The sequence below is a fragment of the Lampris incognitus genome, chromosome 2 (genome assembly GCF_029633865.1).
Source record: "Lampris incognitus isolate fLamInc1 chromosome 2, fLamInc1.hap2, whole genome shotgun sequence".
Taxonomy (NCBI): domain Eukaryota; kingdom Metazoa; phylum Chordata; class Actinopteri; order Lampriformes; family Lampridae; genus Lampris; species Lampris incognitus.
In genome coordinates, this window is record NC_079212.1 from 117834940 (window position 1) to 117858657 (window position 23718).

The 23718-nt window shown below is 43.4% G+C and overlaps 1 protein-coding gene across 1 annotated transcript in view; it reads right to left on the bottom strand.

The window, feature by feature from the left end:
* The window catches only part of itpr1b (inositol 1,4,5-trisphosphate receptor, type 1b), a 162810-nt gene that overhangs the window by 73329 nt on the left and 65763 nt on the right, over nt 1-23718 (bottom strand). The window contains exons 36-38 of the mRNA XM_056275415.1: nt 6070-6218; nt 4453-4564; nt 1499-1534 (exon numbers count right to left, since the gene is read on the bottom strand). Coding sequence (XP_056131390.1) covers nt 1499-1534; nt 4453-4564; nt 6070-6218 — 297 coding nt within the window. The remainder of the gene's footprint in view (nt 1-1498; nt 1535-4452; nt 4565-6069; nt 6219-23718) is intronic.

The following is a 23718-nucleotide window of genomic DNA, read 5'->3' on the forward strand; positions in this document are numbered from 1 at the left end:
AAACAGTCAACTTTAGTAGCAAACATAATGAGTAGGCTTCTGATAGAATTTAAACCAAAGTGTCACCCTTCTGTTCCAAATCTTTCTAAGCCAAAGAATAGGCAGTAAATATCATTTTGTGTTTTGCTGACACTGATAAAGAAATTGATAAATAATGCTTCCAGGAACACTCCTGAGAAGATCGAGTGTTCTATGGCATCTGTCACCAATTAAAAGCCAATGCCTAAATGTCAGCTGCCCCAGTGGCAAAGTTGTCCCGTATTTCCTAAGAGCTCTCCTCACAATCACAAACCAGAATGGGGAAGTCCCTTGTATTCACCCTCTCTAGGCCAAAAGTCATTGACACACACACATTCATATAGAAAATGCACACGTCTGTCATACGTACCACCATACTCACGGTCTTGTCGCTATGGGGTGAGGCTGTATTCGGTTTCCGGCGCTACATAAATGGAGTAACGCCGGCTATATATGCACTCACACCTGCTTTTGCATGGTGGCAGAGGGTTTAGAGACAGAGCACTCCCCCTGACTGCCATCAATCAAGAGGAGCCGATGCCATGTTAACGCGGCTCTTAGATCCACCCCCCACCATCAAGCACACAACCTAACATATCCAACCACCATCTAGGAAATGGTCAACACAACCTAAAGGAATTTTTCCAATCAATGTTCAGACCTAGGCAGTAAATCTGTACATCTATCTCGATCTCTGAATATGTCAAACATATCACAATGCCATTCTTCCCTATTCGACCAGAGCAGAAAACACAGCGGGTCTGAAAAGACAAACTCTTGGGCCCTAAAGCTCTAAAAGGAATATTTTTACTTTTTTTTTATGCATACGATTTGTTTACACATAGTCACAACAAACTGGATTTGTACATGTGTATATGAGAAGAAAAGACCTTCACTCTCTACTGATGATTTAAATAACCCCTGACCTGAAAGCAATCATCTTAAATTGTATATTGGGTAACATTAGTCTATTAAAGAGACTTTTATATGCAAGTGTTTTTACGATTTTGATAGAAAAAAAATATGCAAACCACTGTCCTGATAAGAATTTGTAGTGGTTAGATACCAAAATGAATGCATTCAGCACAATGCCTAAACCCTTTGGTATGTGTAGGAACTCTCAGTTTAAAAAAAGGCTCCTAAATCTGCAGATTTCGACGGGATTTTTCTGATTTATGGCTTGCGTTACTCAGCACAATGTAATACAAATGCTTCGAGTAAACAGGCCGGCAAATAAACCTGCGAGCACACAGACACAAAAGACAGGCTAGGCATGCTGAAGGTATGTTTCTAACTGGATGTGGAGACTAGGAAGGTCTCCTAGAGGCACGGCGGGGTGAGGCATGGATCAAGCTGTTGACAGATATCAAACAGAAAATGTAATGCTAAATAGTCTATTTGCAGCACAGCTACACCTACGGCACTAGCAGCAGACAGAAATCAAATGTGTGCCACAAGAGTAAAAAGGAAAATGATCAACCTCAGCCACATCCATTTCATCATCAAAGGCAATCAGCTGGAAGAGAAAAGTATAGGGAGCAGAGAGTTAGTAGAGCTAGATTAGCGAGACATGGTGGCTCAGATGGTCAATGCATGCATACAGTACACACACAGTTAGTGAAAACAGGGCAAAAACAGCATCTTAAAGCCTCAATTCTGAACTTGTTATTTAAATTTCAGCTTTATTCACACATCTTATTAAAAAGTTTGACCATAGCATGGAATGCAAACTTTTTTTCCCCAAATCTCCATAATCTACTATCCCACTAACGCACCCCAAACTGTTTATGGATTCTGAATTCTTCTAAAACTTCATGCAGCAGTCCATTAATGTCTTCACAAATTTAAAAACTCTCTAAGCTAGTTTAAAAACACCCCTCCCCCCCTAGAAAAACAAACAAAAAACAAAAGCAAAAGCGGGTTGATCACTCATGCTTTATAATAAGTATCTGTAAATAGTGATGAACAAATGCATAATAGGGCACTTCTGAACTCTTACACAACACACTTGCTGAAATTAGCAGATACTTGAAATGATAACAGCCTTATAATTTCTAAATACTTTCTAATAACAGTAATACAAGCCAAAACATTGAGTTTTGGCAAAGAGTACTAAATGATTCAGGTTTGGGTATATACTTTGGTCCAAACAGTCTAGTCTGTTAAGAGCTACTGGGAAGAGGTCAATTTTAGATGGAGCAAAACCAGGAAGGCTAGACACAATAGTCCAAACTATATGAATAAGACTTAATATTTCTAAACTGTCTGCTAATTTTAATAACTGCGTTGGAAGAGTTTACAAGTGCCTGATTACGTATCCATCCATTATCCAAGCCGCTTATCCCAATCGGGGTTGCGGGATGCTGGAGCCTATCCCTGCAGTCACTAGGCAGCAGGTGGGGGGACACCCTGGACAGGCCGCCAGTCAATCACAGGGCCAACACATTCATACCTAGGGACAATTTAGTATGGCTGATTCACTTGACCTACATGTCTTTGGACTGTGGGAGGAAACCGGAGCACTTGGAGGAAACCCATGCAAACACGGGGAGAACATGCAAACTCCACACAGAGGACGACCTGGGATGACCCCCAAGGTTGGACAACCCCGGGGTTCGAACCCCGGACCTTCTTGCTGTGAGGCGATCGCGCTAACCATTGTGCCACCGTGCCGCCCGATTACTCATTTATTAATAAATTATATCTACTTATTTATAAATCGTTACTGGTTGATTGCACTTAAATGGATGGCACTATACTGCCAGTGTGGATTAAGGCTTTAAAACACTATTAAGAGGACAAACTGATAGATTGAGTTTTTTAAATTTGAGATTAGTACTGGGGGCCATTGACAGTGTGTTAACAGTGTGTCAATGAGGTGTGAATAATATTAGTGTGGAGCATGCTTATGTTGTTAATAGTTTGTTTTAATTAGTCAGTAACTTGGGGAGCGCAATAAGGGAATCCACTTTTTTATGTGCCGACATTTGCCATTGAAAAACTATACTTAGTGCACTCAAGAGCATTCAGTAGTTTCCCTGGTTGCAGTAAATCGATGCATACCTATCGAATAACATACTTAATGACTAAAAGGTTATTTCCTTTTATCCTACCATCCGCAATGAAAGTTATCTCAGGAGACCAAAGCCTCTTGTGCCTTTGTAATATGGAATCAGATTGTATTAAAATAAAATAAATCCAGAAAAAACAATAAATAAATGTGGAGAACATTTACAAACTTTACGTATTTCCATCATGTCTTGCAAATGAGTGAGGAAACCACAACTAACTTTTTCTAAAAAACAAAAAACAAAAAAAAAACTCCTCATAAATATGAAGAAAATGCACAAATATATTTCTAAATTTAATTTCTATGATTTATCAAATTGTGTTTGCACTGTGTCTAAAGTTTTAAATCTGCATTTGTGATGAACAAATCACATGTGGGCAGGCTCACATTTGTTTACAGGGTTTTGAGGCAAATGTTGTAATGAGCTCAATTTCTCAGATTCACTAATGCATCTTTTTACCCATATACAAATGTGAGCCAATCCACATGTAATTTGTTATTCACAAACACAGATTCAAAACTTTCAATACAAAATAAAAAATGTACTTGCATATGAATAATTTTAAATTTAGAATTATTTTTGTGGAATTGTTTTCTTCAGATAGCTATGATTAGGGGGTAACACTTTAGTATGGGGAACATAGTCACCATTAATTAGGTGCTTATTAGCATGCAAATTAGCAACATATTGGCTCTTAATCGGTTATTACGTACTCATTAATGCCTTATTCTGCATGGCCTTATTATACAACCAGTAAGCCATTAACTATGAGTTTTCCCTCTGTAACCTCAGAATTATTGCTTATTAGTAGTACCATCTCAATATGCTTTGCTTAGTATGGACTTTATAAGGTGTTAGTACCACAAGAAGAGTTATTCTCCCTTACTAACACTTAATGAATATGGTCTGTTCTTACATAACAAAACACAAAACTACAAGTGTTAATAGTGTTAAATTACTCTAAATTAAGTTTTTGTTACTTAGAATATATTCCCCATACTAAAGTGACATCTTGATCATTACTAATTCACTAGTAATTAAGTTTTTTTATGTTCCCCATACTAAAGTGTTACCGATTAGGGATTTGTGTTAAGGGGAAAAAAACAGTTGTGGTTTACTGTACTTGTTTGTCAGAGAATTGAATCCTGTTACCTGCATTTGTGTTTTGTTTCTCTGCATTTATTCTTTTTGAAACAAATCTGATTCCAGGTCTCAACCCCTCAGCCCTACACTACGATGTAACAGACAGGGTAAATATCTCCTATGTGTCAGCTTCATCTCTCCATAAGTCCATGTGGGGAGGAACCTTTGGGAAGAGTGCGTGTGGATTTTGCATAATCAGGAACAGGAACAGAGAAGGTACCTTCTCCCCATAGCCTCGGTCTTTGGTCATCATCTCCCTTAAGGTCTGCAGTACTTTGATACACAGACGCTCCTCATTCTCCTCCAACAGTTGCTTGGTGTGTTTTATCAGCCTGGCCGGGGATGAAAAAGAAGAGTGAAAAAAAGACTAGTTTTTCTCCAACGTTTACTGTTCATATACTGTAGGTAGACAGGTGGTTTCCTAGCACCCTAAAATCTAGGTCTTTTGATGACCACACAAACCTACTTTGGCTGATTTCTATCAGGGAATGGAGAGCAAGTACAAGGATACAAAGTGAAATACATATCTTACTGGTTTTGGGTCTAAAACACTCTCTCAATGCTTTCAATTTTCTTCCTCTCTTTTCTAGTCATCTCTTTTCTTTAATGAAGCACAACTAAAGTAATGTCAAGATATAGCTGTCCCTTAATTTTTATTGCAGGCCAGTACTACAGTGTAGCAACAGACAATGAAGCACACAAACAGTATTGTAACCTTTCTTAAAGATGGTCACATGATTTCTTGAGAAATATCTTTTAAAAAGTTGCTTATCTTCATCTTACTATTCAACACTGTAATGTTAATGTACAACATTGTAAAAGAAAAAAAATGGAAGCATCCATTTGTAATTGAGCCATGTATTAGAGCTCATGCCCAATTAAGACATAAAGCTTCAGATGAATCAGCATCCAGCAAGTTTGGTCGAGGGGTCCATCTTGTTAGCTCTTCTCAAATGGACATGTTCTCTACCCACCAGAGGGCTCTATATGGAGCCTGATGTTTGCCAGTGCTTCACTAGTACAGCAAATCATTGTACTTCTGTAAATGAGTGACACCAGATGTGGGTTCATCCATTGTTGCAGCCTTTACTTGTAGGTTAATCCCTGCCACAACTCCTGCCAAAGGACAGCACAATTGCCTAGTCTCCCGTAAGCCAATCTCAGGTAATGTTAGGAACAACACAACACTGATTTTGTCTGTGTTAATATTTGCATATGTACAGCAATGCACATGTAGGGGGCGAGGGGGTCACAGCATCATTTTTCCACTGCTTATAACGCTGCCATAACATCAGTGCCTTGGCAGTTCCCCCAACACATCACCCTGGCCCAGTCCAGAGAAAGTGGGGCAGACGGGGAGAAGGAGTGGTCACAGCCTGGGTCACCTCTTTGGCTAGAGGCCCAGTTGAAAGAACGTGCACATTGAACAGCTGTCCCCACTCGCATCTTCTTACAAAAAGAGGTATGGCACAACGGCAGAGTTCTCCACCTGCCGTCAGAACTGAAGAAGCCATCCGGATGAATGGCAAAATGTCTTCAAACTGAAAACCAATGTCCAGTGAATAGATTTAACCTCTCCTGGATATTTTACTATCTGGATGACTAAAATAAATCCACACAAACAACAACAAAAAACATTAACCATATGCATATGTTATCAAACTGTTAATTATGTGGCTTTCTGGGTAGAATGATGACCTAAACACTAATTGTGGGTTATCATAAATAGTTTCTATTTATGATTATGCTTTTGCCATTTGCCAACACCTTTTGACCGCATGTTGTGCGCATGCTTTTTCTACTTTTGTCCACTAGTTGTGGGTAATTTAGGGCTTACTTTGAGATGAATCCTCCACTTTCACACTTTTTCCGAGCTTCTGTGTTTTCAGGGAAGAGCAATTCTGGGCGATGAAGAACGTCCACCAGCACTGAGAGCTCAGCTTGGACAAGAGGCCTCAAACGATCCTCCAGGGCTGACACTATGTCCTATGAACCAGAGAGACATGACACTAGAGCTTAGGCAGTGGACCAAAGCTGTTTTTTTAACCTTAACCTATCCAGTAATTCAAGGGATAGCAACAATATGTACCCATGCTCTGAGGCCAAGGGATATTTCTTTTTATGTTTTTGGGTTCATTCGAGTATCATGCTCATACTGAAATGTCAGGTACCTATTCTTGCAGTTATTGTCTATAGACCACCAAAGCATTGCCTAAATATTTTTTGGCTGATTTCCCCAAGCTCTTATCCATCATCAGCTCTATGACAATGTAATCATGATTGGTGACTTTAATTTACACATTGACAATAACACATACAAGAAGGCTACTGATTTTTCACATCTATTGGAAGATCTGAGCTTCATACATGTTGCTGAACCAACCAGCTATGGTCATACCTTAGACCCTGACACTACACAGGGACTTTCTGCTGACAGTTATGGATGTGGTTCTGTCTGATCACTCCTTAATTGAATTCAGTGTCTCTTAATGTGCTGCATTCTAATTCTAGATGCACTGTAAAAAGACAATTTCTTACATCTGAAATGGCAGAAAATTTTATTTTGCATATAAATAATGTCTTTGCCAACTCTCGCCTCATCTGTTGATGATTGAGCAGACATTTTAAATACAAAACTACAATCAGCTATTGACCATATTGCCCCAGTCAGGTACAAATGAATCCCTCAAAAACACAAACCATCATGGAGAAAACAGAATAACCAACTCAAAAGAAACTGTCGCAAAGCTGAACAGAGATGGAGCAAGACAAAAACTTCAGACACACAATGATATTAATTAAGTTATTCAATAATTAAGTTTCCTTTATTAATCCCCTTGGGGAGATTTCCGTTACTGCAAATTAACCCATCATAGCTGTGATCTGTGTAGCTAGGAGCAGTGCAATGAATTTTCTGCCTATTTTAGGGATAAAATTGCAGCCATCAGAATGAACATTATTCAGAAAAGGCTGGACCATGTACCACAAAGTACTGCCCCAAACCTCTAATGCACCATGCACTCTTTTACATCAGTGGACTTGGAAATAATCAAAAAAAGTTGTCTGTGTGTTAAAATTCTCTACCTGTGCTCTTTATCACATTCCAACCAACTTGAAAAAAAAATTGTTTGGCAAAAGAGTTTTAAAAATAATTAATCACTAACTGTTCACAGACACCTTACCTGCAGCTTTTAAAACCACTTTAATTAAACTACTGCTTAAAAAAGATAACAGACTCTTCTGTCATCTCTAACTACAGACCAATCTCCTAAGATAGAGCCCTGTGGTGTCCCACAGGGCTCTATGTTAGGCCCAATTCTTTTCAGTCCGTATATGTTACCACTCAGTAGTATTATTAGAATTCGCAATATCAATTTCCATAATTAAACAGACGATACCCAGCTATAAAGCTCTGTAAGTTCAAATGATTACAGCTCTATCAACAACTTGATTGCATGCATCTCGGACATAAGTCTGAATGACTCAGAACTTCTTACAGCTGAATCAAGACAAAACTGAGATCCTAGTTATTGGACAGGGCCTTTGCTCCTCTGGTTCAAATGCTTTGATTGTTCCTGAGGTCAGAACTAAAAGGTACAGAGATGCAGCTTTTGTTAATTTTGCCCCAAAACTCTGGAACAGTATGCTTGAGGGTTTAAGGGGATCTACATCTATTGACACTTTTAAATGAAATCTTTTAACCATTTCTTTCTGCTGAAGTGTTTTTACCTGATGGTTGTTTTATCTTGTCTTACCCTGTCATTTTAAATATTTTCATTTTTATTACTATTTCGTTGTTTTTATTGTTTCATCATATTTTGATTTTCTGCTTTTATGTCAAGCCCTTTCTGTTGCATTTTATGCATGAATTGTGCTATATAAATAAAGTTTTTTTCTATTATTAATTATTCTGCCACCCCATACGCCCTGCATAAGCCGGCTGATAGACAACTCCTCCTCCAATCACCATGCAGAAGAGGGAGCTGAGTTCCACTACTTTAATGGTTGACTGGAAGTAGGGTAAAACGACAGTGCAACCAAAAGCATCAAATGTATGTAGAGAATAGCAATATCGTGAACAAAACGTCTCGAGGCTTTTACCAAGTTTTCTTTTGACTACTGCACTTCCTGTACTGTCAATGTGGTGCTGGTGACATCACCAGTGAACAAAAGACTCTTAAAGAGATGGTACACATTACTAATACTGACAGCACATTAATTATTATTATTTCAATGGAACCCAGCCACTGAGGATGAACAAGCCAATGCATTCTTAGTGCCGGTCCCAAGCCCGGATAAATGGGGAGGGTTGCGTCAGGAAGGGCATCCGGCATAAAACCTTTGCCAAATAAAATATGCAGATCATAAATTAGATTCCCATGCCAGTCGGTCGAGGCCTGGGTTACCAGTGACAACAACCGATACTGTTGGCCAGCAGGTTGCCAGTGGAAACTATGTTACTGTTGGACGAAGGAGAAGGAGAGGGGGAAGGCATGTGCAGAGGCAGCGGGAGAGGAGGAAGGGTAAGAGTGTGAAGGTGAGAGTCAGAACTTTGAATGTTGGCACTATAACTGGTAAGGGGAGAGAGTAGGCATACTGTGTTTGCAAGAGACCAGGTGGAAGGGGAGTAAGGCCAGGAGCATCGGAGGTGGGTTCAAACTCTTACCATGGTGTGGATAGGAGGAGAAATGGGGTAGGAGTAATCCTGATGCAGAAAGAGTATGTCAAGAGTGTGTTGGAGATGAAGAGTCAGACAGAGTGAGGAGGATGAAGCTGGAAATGAAGGTGTGATGATGAATGAGAGCAAGGAAGATGCAGAGGACAGGAAGAGATGAAAATGGTTGATCTGCTGTGGCGACCCCTAACGGGAGCAGCCAAAGCAAGATTATTATTATGTATACTGTCCCTCCATTATCTCAGCTGCTGTCCTTGGAGTGTCAAAGTACATTTAATATTTCAAGGAAATTTAGGAGAAGTTATTTTCTAAACTTTTTGCCCAATTGAGCAGCTCTACTAACTGCTGAAAAAAACCTTCAGTAATGTGCACCAGATAGCTATTACTCTTTAATAATGTACTGGTAAAAAGCTGAATAACAGAGATATTTTATTTAGCCTCAATAAGTTTAACACATCGTTTAAGGTAACGTGTAAAAATAATTGACAAGAAAGTCCCCAAGATGAAATTTCAATTTCAAATATAACTCTTGCTGAACCTCACAGTGAAAACAAAACAAACTGTTTCCTAGAAGAAGAAAAAAATAATGTCTCATATAGTACATTTACTGGTACAATGGAAAGGCTATGTCTGTGAATGTTCTCATTCATCCAGGTCATGGTTATCCAAAGGAGCAAGGACGAAAACATCTCTATCCTTCCAGCAGATAAGGGGAGATGCACGGTTATCCTCAACACAACAGACTACCACGCCAAGATCACGTCATTACTCAGCGACACCTATGAACCTCTGAGACGCGCGATCCCACTAGTGGTTACAAGAGGAGAATAATAGAGTACCTACAGAAACTACAGAAAGGAGGAACCATTGATCGGATACAATACCACCGTCTCTACCCACAAGATAACATTCCATGCATATATGGACTCCCTAAGATCCATAAAGATGGAACCCCCCTCAGGCCCATCGTCAGCAGCATAAACTCGGTCACGTACAACATTGCCAAACATATAGCCAACATCTTGGCCCCTTTAGTAGGCGAAACACCTCACCATATCCAAAACTCCATTGACTTCGTGGATAAGCTCCAAGGCGTAAAACTGGAACCGGATGAAACCATGGTATCCTACGACATGACCTTGCTATTCACCTGCATCCCAACCATGGAGACTTTGGAAACTGTGAGGCAACGTTTGCTATGGGACGACACTCTCCACAATAGGACCACCCTCGGCCCAGACCCGATTTGCCAACTACTGGACCTTTGCCTGAACGCTACATATTTCCAATACAGGGGCCAGTTTTACAGACAGAAACATGGCTGTGCAATGGACTCACCAGTAATGTCCATTGTGGCCAACTTATATATGGAAGAGGTAGAACACAGGGCCCTGAACTCCTTCAGAGGAACACCTCCGAGCCACTGGTTCAGATATGTGGACGACACATGGGTCAAAATCCAAACACAAGAGGTGCAAGTGTTTACCAAACACATCAACTCAGTGGACAAGAACATTAAGTTCACAAGGGAAGACGTAAAGAACAACAGTTTGCCCTTCTTGGACTGTGACGTCCACATTGGGGAAGACAGGAGCCTCCACATTGGGGTTTACAGGAAGCCTACACACACAGACCAATATCTTCTTTTCGACTCACACCACCCGCTGGAACACAAACTGAGCGTCATCAGAATTTTGCAACACAGAGCTGACAATGTGCCCAGCAGCACTCAGGCCCAACGAGAAGAACACAAACAAACACCTGAGGGGAGCTTTAAAAGCCTGCGGCTACCCCAGTTGGACCTTTGTGAAAACTGCAACACGTTCCAAAAAGACCAACTAGGTGAGCGACGAGGAGAAAAGGAACAGAAGGAATAGCACAGTCATCCCGTATGTTTCTGGGGTCTCCGAGAAACTCAGGAGAATGTTCAACAAACACCACATCCCGGTATACTTCAAACCCAGCAACACACTCCAACAAAGACTGGTTCATCCCAAAGACCATGTACCACACACCCGGAAAAGCAATCTGGTGTATCCTGTACAATGCAATGAGGATTGCACTGACCTATACATAGGAGAAACCAAACAATCACTACACAAACGGATGGCCCAACACAGAAGGCCAAACTCGTCAGGACAAGACTCAGCAGTCTATCTAAACCTAAAGGAGAAGACACACTCCTTCGAGGACAGCAATGTACACATTTTGGACAGGGAAGATAGATGGTTTGAAAGAGGGGTGAAGGAAGCCATCTATGCGAAACTGGAAAAACCATCCCTCAACAGAGGAGGAGGTCTGCGACACCACCTATCTCCCACTTACAATACCGTCCTTTCATCTCTACCCAGGAGACTCAAGAAGCCTAGCCTCCAAGAACAACAGTCAGTCACTAACGGCTCCAACGACTCTCATGACCACTGAATAATGAAGTCGAAACTAACACCCCCAACGGCCGTCGCTGCTAAACAAATGCAAATCAATAGCTCCGATGGCGACGGGCGCGGCTGGACATCGGAGCACAGGACAGCCACGCATATCAATAGCTCCGATAACGACGAGCGCGGCCAAACATCGGTACACAAAAGAGCCACTCATATCTATGGCTCTGTTAGCGACGGGCGTTAGTAAACATCGAATCACAAAGAGCCACGCATATCAATAGCTCTGACAACGACTCATAGAGGATAAATTCTGAGTCTCATCACCAGCCAGTCAGACTAGCTTGGTCTAGTCAGAAAGGCACGAACTGAGGAAGCCTCTTGGATGAGAGGCGGAACGTCTTCACGGACATATACCAAGTCCAGTTGCACTTGATTCAATAGAAAGGCTAGTTTTAAAATCAGCCCCCCCCCCCCGATCTGAAGTCAGGTAAATTTGGATCGTCTTTCCACAAACAGTTTCATATAAACACTTTAATGCAGTTATATTAGCATGCAAAAGGGCGATTAAAATTAATAGTTAATCCATCCATCCATTATCCAAATCGCTTATACTGCTTTCAGGGTGGCGGGGATGCTGGAGCCTATCCCATCAGTTGAATGACAGGCGGGGACACACCCCTGACCGGCCACCAGTCCATCACAGGGCCGACACATCACACCAAGCCCCCTGCGATTACTGGGGGCTTGGTGTAGTACTGGCCAAGCTCAGTACTGCAGTTTGGGGCCAGAAAGAATGTGTGGAATGTGCTTGTGAACGTGCTGGTCCCAGCCTGCGCGCTCCATGGCCCCAGCCCAGCCTGCGCGCTCCTAGCTAGGTATACCCGCAACACTACGTCACTGCCCCCTTTCCCCCAGTCAGTGGCAATTACACAGGTGCACTTGGACTCGCTTGAGGATGCAGAGAGAAGAAAGACGAAAATGCCTACTTGTGCTGCCTTCAACTGCACGACCCAAACTGGGACGAAGATTACTTTGTCCTGGTAAGTGAAATTTTATTGGCAAAAAGTAAAAAGTAGCTAAAATCGTCATTTCAAAGCGTGCTCGGCATGCTAGCTAACGTAGGCTAGCTTGTTAGTGCTAGCTAACGGGTGCATGCAGGCTGGGGCCGGCAGGCTCGTGCAAGATCGAGCACATGAACGGCGCCCAGAAGTAGGTTCCTAAAGGTAGGTGGTGAATTAAATGGCGAATTAAAAAAGAAAAAAAAAACACTCAGATGTCAAAACCTGACAATATACATAGATGATTCCGACTTTGGTTAGTAACCACAAACAATTTCCTTTCTCGTAATTATTTTCTCTTTCCCCATGCTGGCGGACGTGAAAAAGTATTTTTGGCCCCAGGTGCAGTACCGAGCTTGGTCCCTATTAAATGCGCTACTGAGCACTGGCTTCATGCGCCATTGAGCAACTTTCATAGGAATGAATGGGGGGGGGGGGGGGGCGTTTCCCGTAGTGTATCCAGTCTATAATACATCCATGATTCAGACCTAGTGACAATAGGGCTGATTCTCAGACGGACTTCCGGTGATGCAAGCAACCGAGTAGCCACAGGATCTCCAGCAACTCCATTTAATTTAATACGATTTATTTTTGTTTGCGGCATTTTAGATAGCACAGAACGGAGTATTGACTCCAGGTTATGACATTGGAGCACTTCTGGGGCAAGTTTACCGGTGAGATGCTTCACTTCTCAAGATGCTGGCAACGCGCGAATTGGACCCCGCACTGGCGAAAGCTATGGAGCTAATGACGGCTAATAGAACAATTTTGATTGATGAAAAACTGGAGCACATGTTGCATAGTATCAGTGACGACATTTCTCAACATTTGAAGGACGTTAACGAAAGAGTCAGAGAAGCAGAAGAAAGAATATTGGCGGTGGAGAAGGCTGCAGCTACGGTGGACAAACGCATTGGTGCCTTGGCTAAAACGGTGAAGGAAATGTCGAAGCGCCTACAGGACTACGAGAACCGAGGACGCCGCAAAAACCTGAAAGTGATTGGTATACGCGAGACGATGGAGGGTGCCGACGCGGTTAAGTTTATGGAAACGTGGATTCCCCGGGTTTTGAGCATAGAGACCAAGACCGGTCGAGTAAAACTTGAACTGGCTCAGAGGATCCCAGGTCCCTCCACATCCAAACTACCCCGAGCTATGATCATGGGATTTCACAATTTCTTCGACAGACAGTCATGGATGCTGCTCGACGCCAGAAAGAAGTTAATTGTGAGGAAGCAAAACATCTTTCTTCCAGGATTTTGCCGCAGAGACAGTCAAAAAACGGAGGGAATATACCGATGTCAAAAAGAAGCTCCAGAGTATTCCCGGAGCTACAGCATGATTTACCCAGCATCTCTTAGGGTAACCATGAACAACGCCACCAAAACTCTCAATTTTCCGGACAGCCTTTATCGACTCATTATAAAATGGCCAACACACGCGTCTGGCGAGGGCTTGTTTTCAACAGCCGAGTCTGAAACCTCTTCTTTTTTTCTTGCGGCGGTTGGCATTCCAAAGGCTTTGCGTTCAATCAGTAACTGAAGATAATGGTGCTTGTGAATTGTAGTTGTTAGAGAATGGCGGGCATAGCCCACACAGATGCAAACTGTTGAACTACATTACCCAGATCCCGGCTGGTCACATGTCACGATGAACAATGGCTGTGTGAACCCAACATTTTTTTTTTATGAGAAGAAAAGGAAAGACAAGCGCCTCCTCTTATGCAACACTTTGTTGCCTCCCATAAAGTATGTGGATCAACTCCTGATTGTAAGTTAATGTCCAATAATTCTTTAACCTCTTTGTTTATTTTGGTCAAGAACTCAGCGTTCTGCAATGAAGGTGTTAAAACACCCCCTTTACGACCCAGATGATCTCGATATACAGTTGATAGAAACAATGACAGGGGAATGATCTGACATAAGCACTGGAAGCATAGTAGAATACATCCATGTTCTGTTCACACATATATTAATGCCGCAGGTGAATATGTGAACGGAACATGGCTGTATATATGACGTCAAGAACTACAGATGGAGGGCAGTAAGTGATTTTCTACGTAGGAAGCACTATCACAAACTTTCGAAATTCCTGTTTGGCGTCATTAACTGAGAAACCACAAGGAGTTTTTTTTTACCGAGTACCAAAAGTTGTTGTTCGTGAGGAGGAGGGGGGGCGCAAGAAATTGACCGAAAACGCCGGAAAAAAATGGCTTGCGAACCGTCGTCTGTGGTGGGCAGGAGAGGAGTCGGATAACGTGCGTGCGTGCAGTGACTACTTCGTCAAAAAAAAAATCACTCTTTATAACATAAGAATCATGTCCACCATATCTTACTTTCTGTTTATACCTTTCTCTCATAATATTGTCTAAACTAGCACAGTTCGGGCTGAACTAGCACCATCTCGTCCATTCTGCTTTTCACTTCCCTGCCCACCTTTTGAATCTCGCGCGTCATCAGAATCACGTGAGTACAAACAAGCGTCCAATTCCGGGCAAAATGGCGAACTGATCGCACGGTATTTTGAGAGCACCGATCGTTGTCCCCCAAAAGTTTTATAATTAGTCCCTCTTATCATCGGAAATCCTTTTATATTGCCGTGTAACGATCAAACGCCGACTTTTAATTTAACGCATTTTCTGCCACTGTCTATAATGCCAAAACCCAACCAGACGAAAGCTAACAATGTTGCTACAGCAATGTCCTCGCACGATTGCTGTGGTACTGCTTACTGTTGAACTAACGTTAGCCATCCTACAGCGAATTAATTGTCTTGCCAAGACATAAACATAAAGTGTGCCATTCAGGCGGAAAATGACACACACCCACACCGTGCTCTTGCGTTCGAACAAGAGAAGAAAATATTTATTTGACACATGCGCAGATCTATATATACAATACGGGTCCTCACAGGATCAAACAGCTGGTCATTGACAATGCGTGGATGAGACTGCATTAGATCACATGTTCAACACCCCCACTCGGGCTCATCTTTACAGCAGTGTTAAAATAACAAAAAAAACAAAAACAAAATAATGTCACCCATGTTCCCATACACCAGTAGAATGTTTTTCATAGACACAATTGTCTGCTGCGTTCTGTTCAAAACCATTTTCTACCAGGTGATAATGAAATAGCTTATTCCAATTACGTCCAGATTGCTTTAGACCATACAAAGACTTGTTGAGTTTACATACTAAATGTTCATTAGTTTTAGACTTTACTTCAAATCCCTCAGGTTGCTCGATGTAAACCTCACAATCTATTGGAGTGTGTAAATAAGCTGTTTTGACATCCATTTGGTGGAGCACAAGGTCATTCTGTGCAGCTTTCTGCATAATAATCCTCACTGAGGTCATGCTAGCAGTCGGAGAGAAGGTCTCCTTGTAATCTATACCTTCTGCTTGGCTGTACCCCTTTGCTACATATCTAGCTTTGAAAGTCTCGGGTTGGTCAGGGCTTTCTTTGACAGCAAACCCCCCCCCCCCACTGCTCCTTTTCCCTTTGGCAGTGGACACAGGGTGAAGGTGTCATTCTCTTCAAATGAGGTAAATTCATCCTCCATTGCTTTGACCCACTTCTGAGATCTTTCAAAGTTAATAGCCTCTGTATATGTTTTGGGTACATCATAGACAGCTCTATAGAAATAATCCACCTCCTGTTCATCTTCAATATGTTCAGTCTTACACTGATAGTCCCTAAGATATGCTGGTGGTCTTCTACTTCTGTCTGGGTAGCGGCGTGTGCCCCCACTATCACCTTGAACCCTAGGTGATGTGCCACTTTCACCCCTTGCCTCTGTAGGCACTGTCTGACTAGCCTGGGGCTGTTCACTCATCTTAGTTGGTGCTCCATTCAGCTCAGTTTCATCATAACAATCATCATCAGAATAGTCATGTGGACCTGTCTGGATCTGGCTGCCCTTCAATATGGGCTTGACTTGTCAGTGCTTTGACACTCTCCCTGTGTCTGGGAAGTACACGTTGTATGCAGGGCTATATTTGTCATACCCTATGAAAATGCCCTTTTCACACCTTGGATCAAGTTTCTTTTTGTCTTGCTTATAAGCATAACACTCAGTACCAAATACCATCATGTGAGCAATATTGGGAGTTTTACCTGTGAAAGCACTATATGGAGTTTGCCCAAGTTGCTTGCAATAGCATCTGTTGCGTATCTGTGCAGCCGTTTGCACTGCAAACCTCCATAGCTTTTTTGGTAATTTACTCTCAATAAGCATGCACCGGCCCATGTCAAATAATCTCCAATTTCTCTCTGCTGTGCTGTTTTGATGCGGCGAATAAGGAGCACTAGTCTGATGACTGATCCTGTTCTCCCTAAGAAGGTCTTGGAACTCTCTCCCAGTGAATTCTGTACCATTGTCAGAGCGTATATTCTTGACTTTCCCGTATGGGCAGTATCAGCTAGGAATTTCTCTGTGGCTCTGGATGTGTCGCTTTTTGTCTTAAGGAAATAGGTCCAAGTCATACCACTATAGTCATCTGTGAAGGCTACTGTGTATCTATACCCATCTCTGTCGGTTGGGTCCATAGGACCACACAGGTCAGTGTGAACTAGTTCTAGTATCTCTGTAGCTTTGCTCTCAGCCTGTCTGTTTCTCATCTCAACACTTTGCCCTCTATACATATGTCACAGTTGAGAGTGGACTTATCAGACTTTCCCTTGATTTTCATGCCATCAACCACATTCTCCAATTGGGAGACATCATCAAAGTTACAGTGTCCAAGTATTCTGTGCCACGTTTGAATATCATGACACACCTTGACCTTGTCATTGTTTTCATCAGTAACCGTGGGCAGATAATACAGTTTACCACATACCTCAATGTTAAACCTTGTAGCATCATTGACACCCATCCAGTTATCACCTTCTTTGAAATGCAATTCTGCCCCGTTGCCTGTAGCTGCCCTCACAGAGAAAATATCTTGTGGAAAGGTTGGTATATACAAAGCATTTTTCAGTAGTGCTGTCACCTTGTGACCCTTACTGTCTACAAGTGATATGTCTGCTTCTCCTCTGTCTTTAGCAACCCCAGTAACTTAAGTACCATCAGCTAGTTCAATCACATGGTTCTCAGGTCTGAAAGCTTTATCGATAGTCTTAAGCTTCTTAAAGTCACTTATCATGTGCGATGTCGCACCACAGTCGACCATTAAGCCTTTAATAACCGTCCTCTTCACTGGACTACCGCTATCGATCAGCTTAAAACAATACGACCTGTTATCACTGCAGTCCCCATCGTCTGCGTCTCGTCTTCGCCCATGCTGGTGTGCGGCTCTTCGTTGTGGCTCTTCTCCCATCGCCCGCGACATGGAGTCCCGCTGTCTTCCCCGGCGTGGCGTGTCACTCCTGTGGTCTCGTCTCCTCTCGTCAGGTAGGTTGTTGTTGGGACACGTCCTGGAAATGTGTCCCATACGGTGGCATCTCCAGCATTCAACGTTGGTCGAATCTGGTCCTCTGTCATCCGGTCCTCTGGTCCTCTGCCTCGTCACCGTGGCTGGTAGCTGGCTGTCCCCGCGGCTCGCATCACGTTGTCCTCGGTCAGGTCACTCGGTTTGAATCTTTCGGTGTCCTCGAAGTTCCTCAGCTTTGCCTTGAAGTCACTGAACGTCAGATTCCCGCCCGTCTGAGTAATATGGACCACAAATAGTTCAAATAAGTCCGGCAGGCCTTTCACTACCATCGCAACTTTCAACCCGTCACTGATATTCTCGTCTGCCCCCGCCAACGAAGCGAATATTGTCTCAGCGCGAACAATATATTCTGTGACAGTCTCGTTGCTTTGCATGTGGAGGGCCGCGAGCTCGCAGTATAAACTTACTACACGCGGCTTTCCTTTGCCTGCATAATGCCCCTTGCACCAGTTCCGCGTATGCCTGTGCGTTCTTCGCAACGTCGGCTGCTCGTACAGCGTTGGCGTCCTCATCTTCGCCAACCTGTGGCTCGGCTTTGATTGTTGCCGAAAGCCCGCGCGGTTCCAAATGTGCGAGGAATCTCGTTTCCCACAGTTCGTACGACCTTTCATCGCCGTCAAACAACAGCCGGCTAAATCGTTGGCTAGACATAGTGCTGGACCCGTAACCTGTTGAATTAACGTTAGCCATCCTACAGCGAATTAATTGTCTTGCCAAGACATAAACATAAAGTGTGCCATTCAGGCGGAAAATGACACAAAACCACACCGTGCTCTTGCGTTCGAACAAGAGAAGAAAATATTGTAGCGAATTCGGGGGGGACAACGCAACCACAGGAACTGCCGCGGCCGGGGAGCAAACCCGTATCGCCCGCACCGCAGGAGGCATTGCTAACCGCTCGACTATAGGGTCAGACCAGCGAGCTAGTGGTCAGCGTGTTTACTTATCCATGCACGTTACAATATTTATTTGACACATGCGCAGATCTATATACACAATACGGGTCCTCACAGGATCAAACAGCTGGCCATTGACAATGCGTGGATGAGACTGCATTAGATCACATGTTCAACACTTACGCAGATGGCATGGAAACCTCATGCTTGAAGGTAACACGTCCTCTACCTGATACTCCCACCCAAAATTCCAGTCTCACTCAAGAAAACGAGAGGTGAAGAGATGGCGTCAAATGCCACCATATTTGCCGCTGTGAACAATCTTTCTGTTACGCTACAAGAGCTGAACGTGCAAATGAAAAACAACACGGCCGTGATTGCAGAATTGACCAAAAGTTTGGAGTTTAATGCCAAATAAATAAAAGACTGTAAATCTAAAATATTTACTCTGGAAAAATAGGCCACAAAAATCGAGAAAGAAAATGCCAAATCTACGAGAGATATAAACGCCGCTGGAATTTGAAGCTACGCGGGCTCAAGGAGCAAGAAAATGAAAATACGAGCGAGAGAAGGCGCCACAGATTCGCGCCACAATGGATTGACAAGGTTGACATCATTGTTGACTCGGTACATCGGCTGGGTAAAAAGGAGGAAGGCAGGCATCGCCATTTCGTCATAAAGTTCACCATGAGGCACTTCAGAGATGAGCTCTGGCGTCTGACCAAGGGCTCTGCAGTGTGCAAGGAGTTGAAGTTAAGTTTTGCAGAGCACATCCTAGCCAGAGGGTGCCACGAATCAAGCAAGCCAGAGAAGCAGGTCGGCGAGCATACTTCAGAGGACCGGCTGGCTACATAAATGGTGAACGAATTGAGGTCCCCTAATCACCTCGTCATTTAAATTCATGACTCAAGTCACTTTATTGACTTAATACCTGAAATGTTTTTTTCTCATATTTAAGAGGGATATTTCAGTTGAATGTTTAAAAAGGGACATTGTCTTAAATTTATTTTCCAAAGCAACCCTTTTCCTGTTAGTCTGTTACTACTTTAAGTTGTAAGTTGTTCTTTGATCTCTCTTAATTCAGACTTTTGTTTCATTTCACTTAATGCAAGGGGTCTCAGAGATAGTATTAAACGAAAGGCATTTTTTCTTTTATGTAAAAGCAAGAAGCAGCACTGTGTTCTGCTACAAGAAATTCATTCTAATGAAACTGATGAAAAGTTTTGGACCAACCAATGGGGGGGTAAGATGTTATTTTGTCATGGAACTAATCGTTCTGCAGGTACTGCTATCCTACTGAACAGCTTCCCTGGGAAAATTACTACTTCCAAAAATAGTGTGGACGGTCACTGGATCCTATGTTTTGTCAATTGAGCATTCCTTTGTTATTTTGGGGACTATGTATGGATACAATAATATAAACCAGAATAAGAACTTACTCTCTGAAATCAATAATAATATTAAGGATCTGAAACTGAGATACCCAACTGATAATATTATGTTAGGAGGGGACTTCAATATGGTGCATACTGAGTGGTTGGACCGCTGTCCCACAAAGTATCATAGCCATCAATATAATCCTCATTTGGTTCATTTTTGTAGTGGCCACAATCTATTTGACCCATGGCGCTTTACGCACCCTGATTTAAAAGAATTTTCTTGGCTTAAGCCAGCTGGCTCAAGTAAATATAGGGTTGATTTTTGGCTCATTCTGATTGTATAAAATAATTTGTTGCTGACTGTTTTATATCTACCACTCCCTTATCAGACCACTGTTTTATTAGTTTAACTTTGAAACCTATTAATTAATACAAGCGAAATAAGGGTTATTGGAAGTTTAATGCCAGCTTGTTACATTCTGAGGTCTACTGTCAGGGGGTTAAAAATCAAATTTCTAAAGATAATAGCCTTCTTATATCTCCAAATGGGAATTTTTTTAAATTTAAAATAAAATTTTCCATATCCTTTAGTAAACAACTGAAACATTCCACCCAGTTGGAAGAGGCCTGATTGACGAGAGAAATGTGTCTGTGCTGCAATAAACCCACAATTACCGATGCTGACAAAAAGAAGTTACTTACACTACATACCAAACTGGATGATATTTACACAAAGAAAGCAAAGGGGGCTTTCATTAGATCTAAAGCAAAATGGATTGAGAAAGGAGAGAGAAATTCTTATTTTTGCAGATTAGAGAAAACCCACCAAGAAAAAAAATATGGGAACATTGTTCATCAATAACAATGAATGGTCTGACCCAAAGAGGATAGCCAATGAAACATATTCCTTTTTTAGTAATCTGTACTCTTCTAAATTTTCACCTGATACAGCAGAAGTCTTTTTTGACAAAATCGAAGTTTTCATTCCTCAAATAAATGAAGTTTTCAGAAATGCCTGTGAGGCATAGATCTCATACGAGGAGCTAGAGAGAGCAATGCATTGCTTGACTCCTGACCACTCTCCTGGCCCAGATGGCCTTACAGCAAATTTTTATAAACATTTTTGGGAACATATCAAAGTACTTTTGACACACTAAAAGAAACTACTGAAATGTTATCACTTCCACAGACTATGAGGCAAGGTGTAATAGTTATTATTCCAAAAACCAGGTAAAGATAAAAAAAAAAAGTTGGATAACTGGTGACCAATAATGCTCCTGAACACTGATTACAAGCTGTTCATGCACATATTTTCAAATCGTCTCAAAGGACTTTCTCAGATAATAAGTGACACTCAGTCAGGATTCATGAAAGGTAGATCAATACATAATAATGTGCACCTAGTCCTAGACCTACTTGAATATAGTAATTATGTGGAATGGCTTTATTCTCTTTCTTGATTTCTATACGAGATCAGCGTGACGTCACAACAACAAACAACCTTCTTCCGGGTGGCTAGCTTCGCGGAGTGCAATGTTTACACAACACAGAAGGCAGAGTCAAAACGCGTCTATAGCAAGGGGTCTGTAAGGTTTGTCCCATGTGTGTATGAAATAAAGAGCATAATAAAGTACTTTTGAGTGCAGATTAAATTAAACTATTGTTTTTGTGTTCATTTTATCTTCAACTTGCTGTGAATAACGTGAAAAATAAAAATGTCACAGGACAAAGAAAATGTAAAAGAACAGTCTGAGTTGAGTCTGGATGGTGCTGGTGTGGGGACAGAGGACCCCGGAGAGCACGCCTGGATGAAGCTCCTCCTGGCGCAGATGGAAACCATGAACCAGACCCAGGTTCAGATGCAACGCCAGATGGAAAACATGGAACGCCAGACCCAGGTTAAGATGCAACGCCAGATAGAGATGCAGATGGAGGCCCTCACAGCGCGTATCGATGGACTAGCGGAAGCGGTGGCTAAGCGATCTCGTCCCCCCACACCTCCCATTCAGCGCACCGATTGGGCCCGTCATCGTTCAGATATCCGAGGTGAGCCTCCCGGTTTGTCGCCCATCGCTCAACTAGTGAAGCAAGGGGTTTCTCCTAGTAGCCCTCAAAGCGATAGTGGTGTAGGGTCGGCAGGGGCTGTGCTCGGAGAACGAACTAGCAGAACGGTGCAAGACATGAGCCTACTCTCGCAGTTCACCCCGGCCCGGGAGAACCCAGGGGCCAGACAGCGAGACGGCGCTGATCACCTGTTGCCAGCAGCTATGGCCGCAGTGGCTAACTTGAGCGACCGGCGCAACGAGGAGACGCCAGCCAGGCCGAGCAGCAAAGCGGCCCCAGCAGCCCTGCGCTATACAGGAAATGGACCCAGTGAGCCCGCACCACTTACCAGCACTCCGATCGGTCATGGTGGAAAAAATGGAGCGACTGCAGTACCACCCCCCGACGGGATGCAGGGTGGCCAAATGTCCCTGGACAGCAACGGCGGCCGAAACCTGCTGGATGATAGCGTTGGAGGGCAGGCAGGTTCCTCTAGAGGTCAACAGAGCCAGACAGGAGACCTTCAAAGTCGGAGCGGCAACCGAAGCTCACAAGGTCCCGACCGAGGACACGAAAATGACATCAAGCTCCTCGCCACTTTTGATGGTAAGGGCGACTGGGATAGTTTCGTTGGACCATTCGAACGGATGGCGAGAAAGAGGGGCTGGACCGACGAGACCTGTTTGGACGCCTTGTATCTCCGACTGAGGGACAACGCCATGTCTTTTGTCATCGCGCAGCCGGCTCCGATAAAAGATGACTACCACGCGCTCATCACCCAGTTACGCCGCCGCTACGGTAAAGAGCTGCCTGAGGGAACTGCGCGCCGTAAACTCAGCGAGGTTAAGCAGGCCAGAGAGATGACCCTCTATGAGTTTGGCGAGGAAGTGAGGAGACTTGTCACACTGGCATACCCGCAGGTTGGTGTTACACTGCAGGAGGCCTACGCTGCAGAAGCCTTTCTGCGCGGGCTGAAGAACCAAAACATCGCGTATGAAGTCCTGGGGGCAGGACCCAAAACACTAGCTGAAGCAATCAGGAAGGTTGAGGCACGCGAGTATGACTTTAAAGCGACGTTGGGGCGAGAGGTTGAAGGAAAAGGGAGAATCCGGCGAGTAGCATGGGAAGACGAGCGGCGTCGCGATAGCTCTCCAAGTCCTCCGCCGGTAGGAGACAGCATGAGCACCCCCGAGCTCAAGACCCTGGCCAGTGGCATCGACAACATTAACAAGGTGCTCTTAAACATCGAGCGGTACATGGCCAAAGAACAAGTAGGAGTGGAACGGGGAAGGACGCTTGAGCGGGCTACCTACGCGCACACGGGGCAACGCGCGCAGCGGTCCCCGAGCCCAAGTTCCCGCAGCAAAGGGACCTGTTACCAGTGTGGAGAGGAGGGCCATTTCAAGCGAGAGTGTAACTCACGGTCACCAAGCCCGAGGGCTCCGAGGAGGGTCAGCGAGCAGCCATCAGTCAATCTCGGCCGAGCCTCGGGGAATGGACCCAGTCTCGTCATTCCCATCACCGTGAACAGCCTGCAGCTGAAGTGCATCGCTGACACAGGGGCCGAAGCCACGGTGATGTCCCGAGACACATTCCAACGATTAAATCTGGCCGACC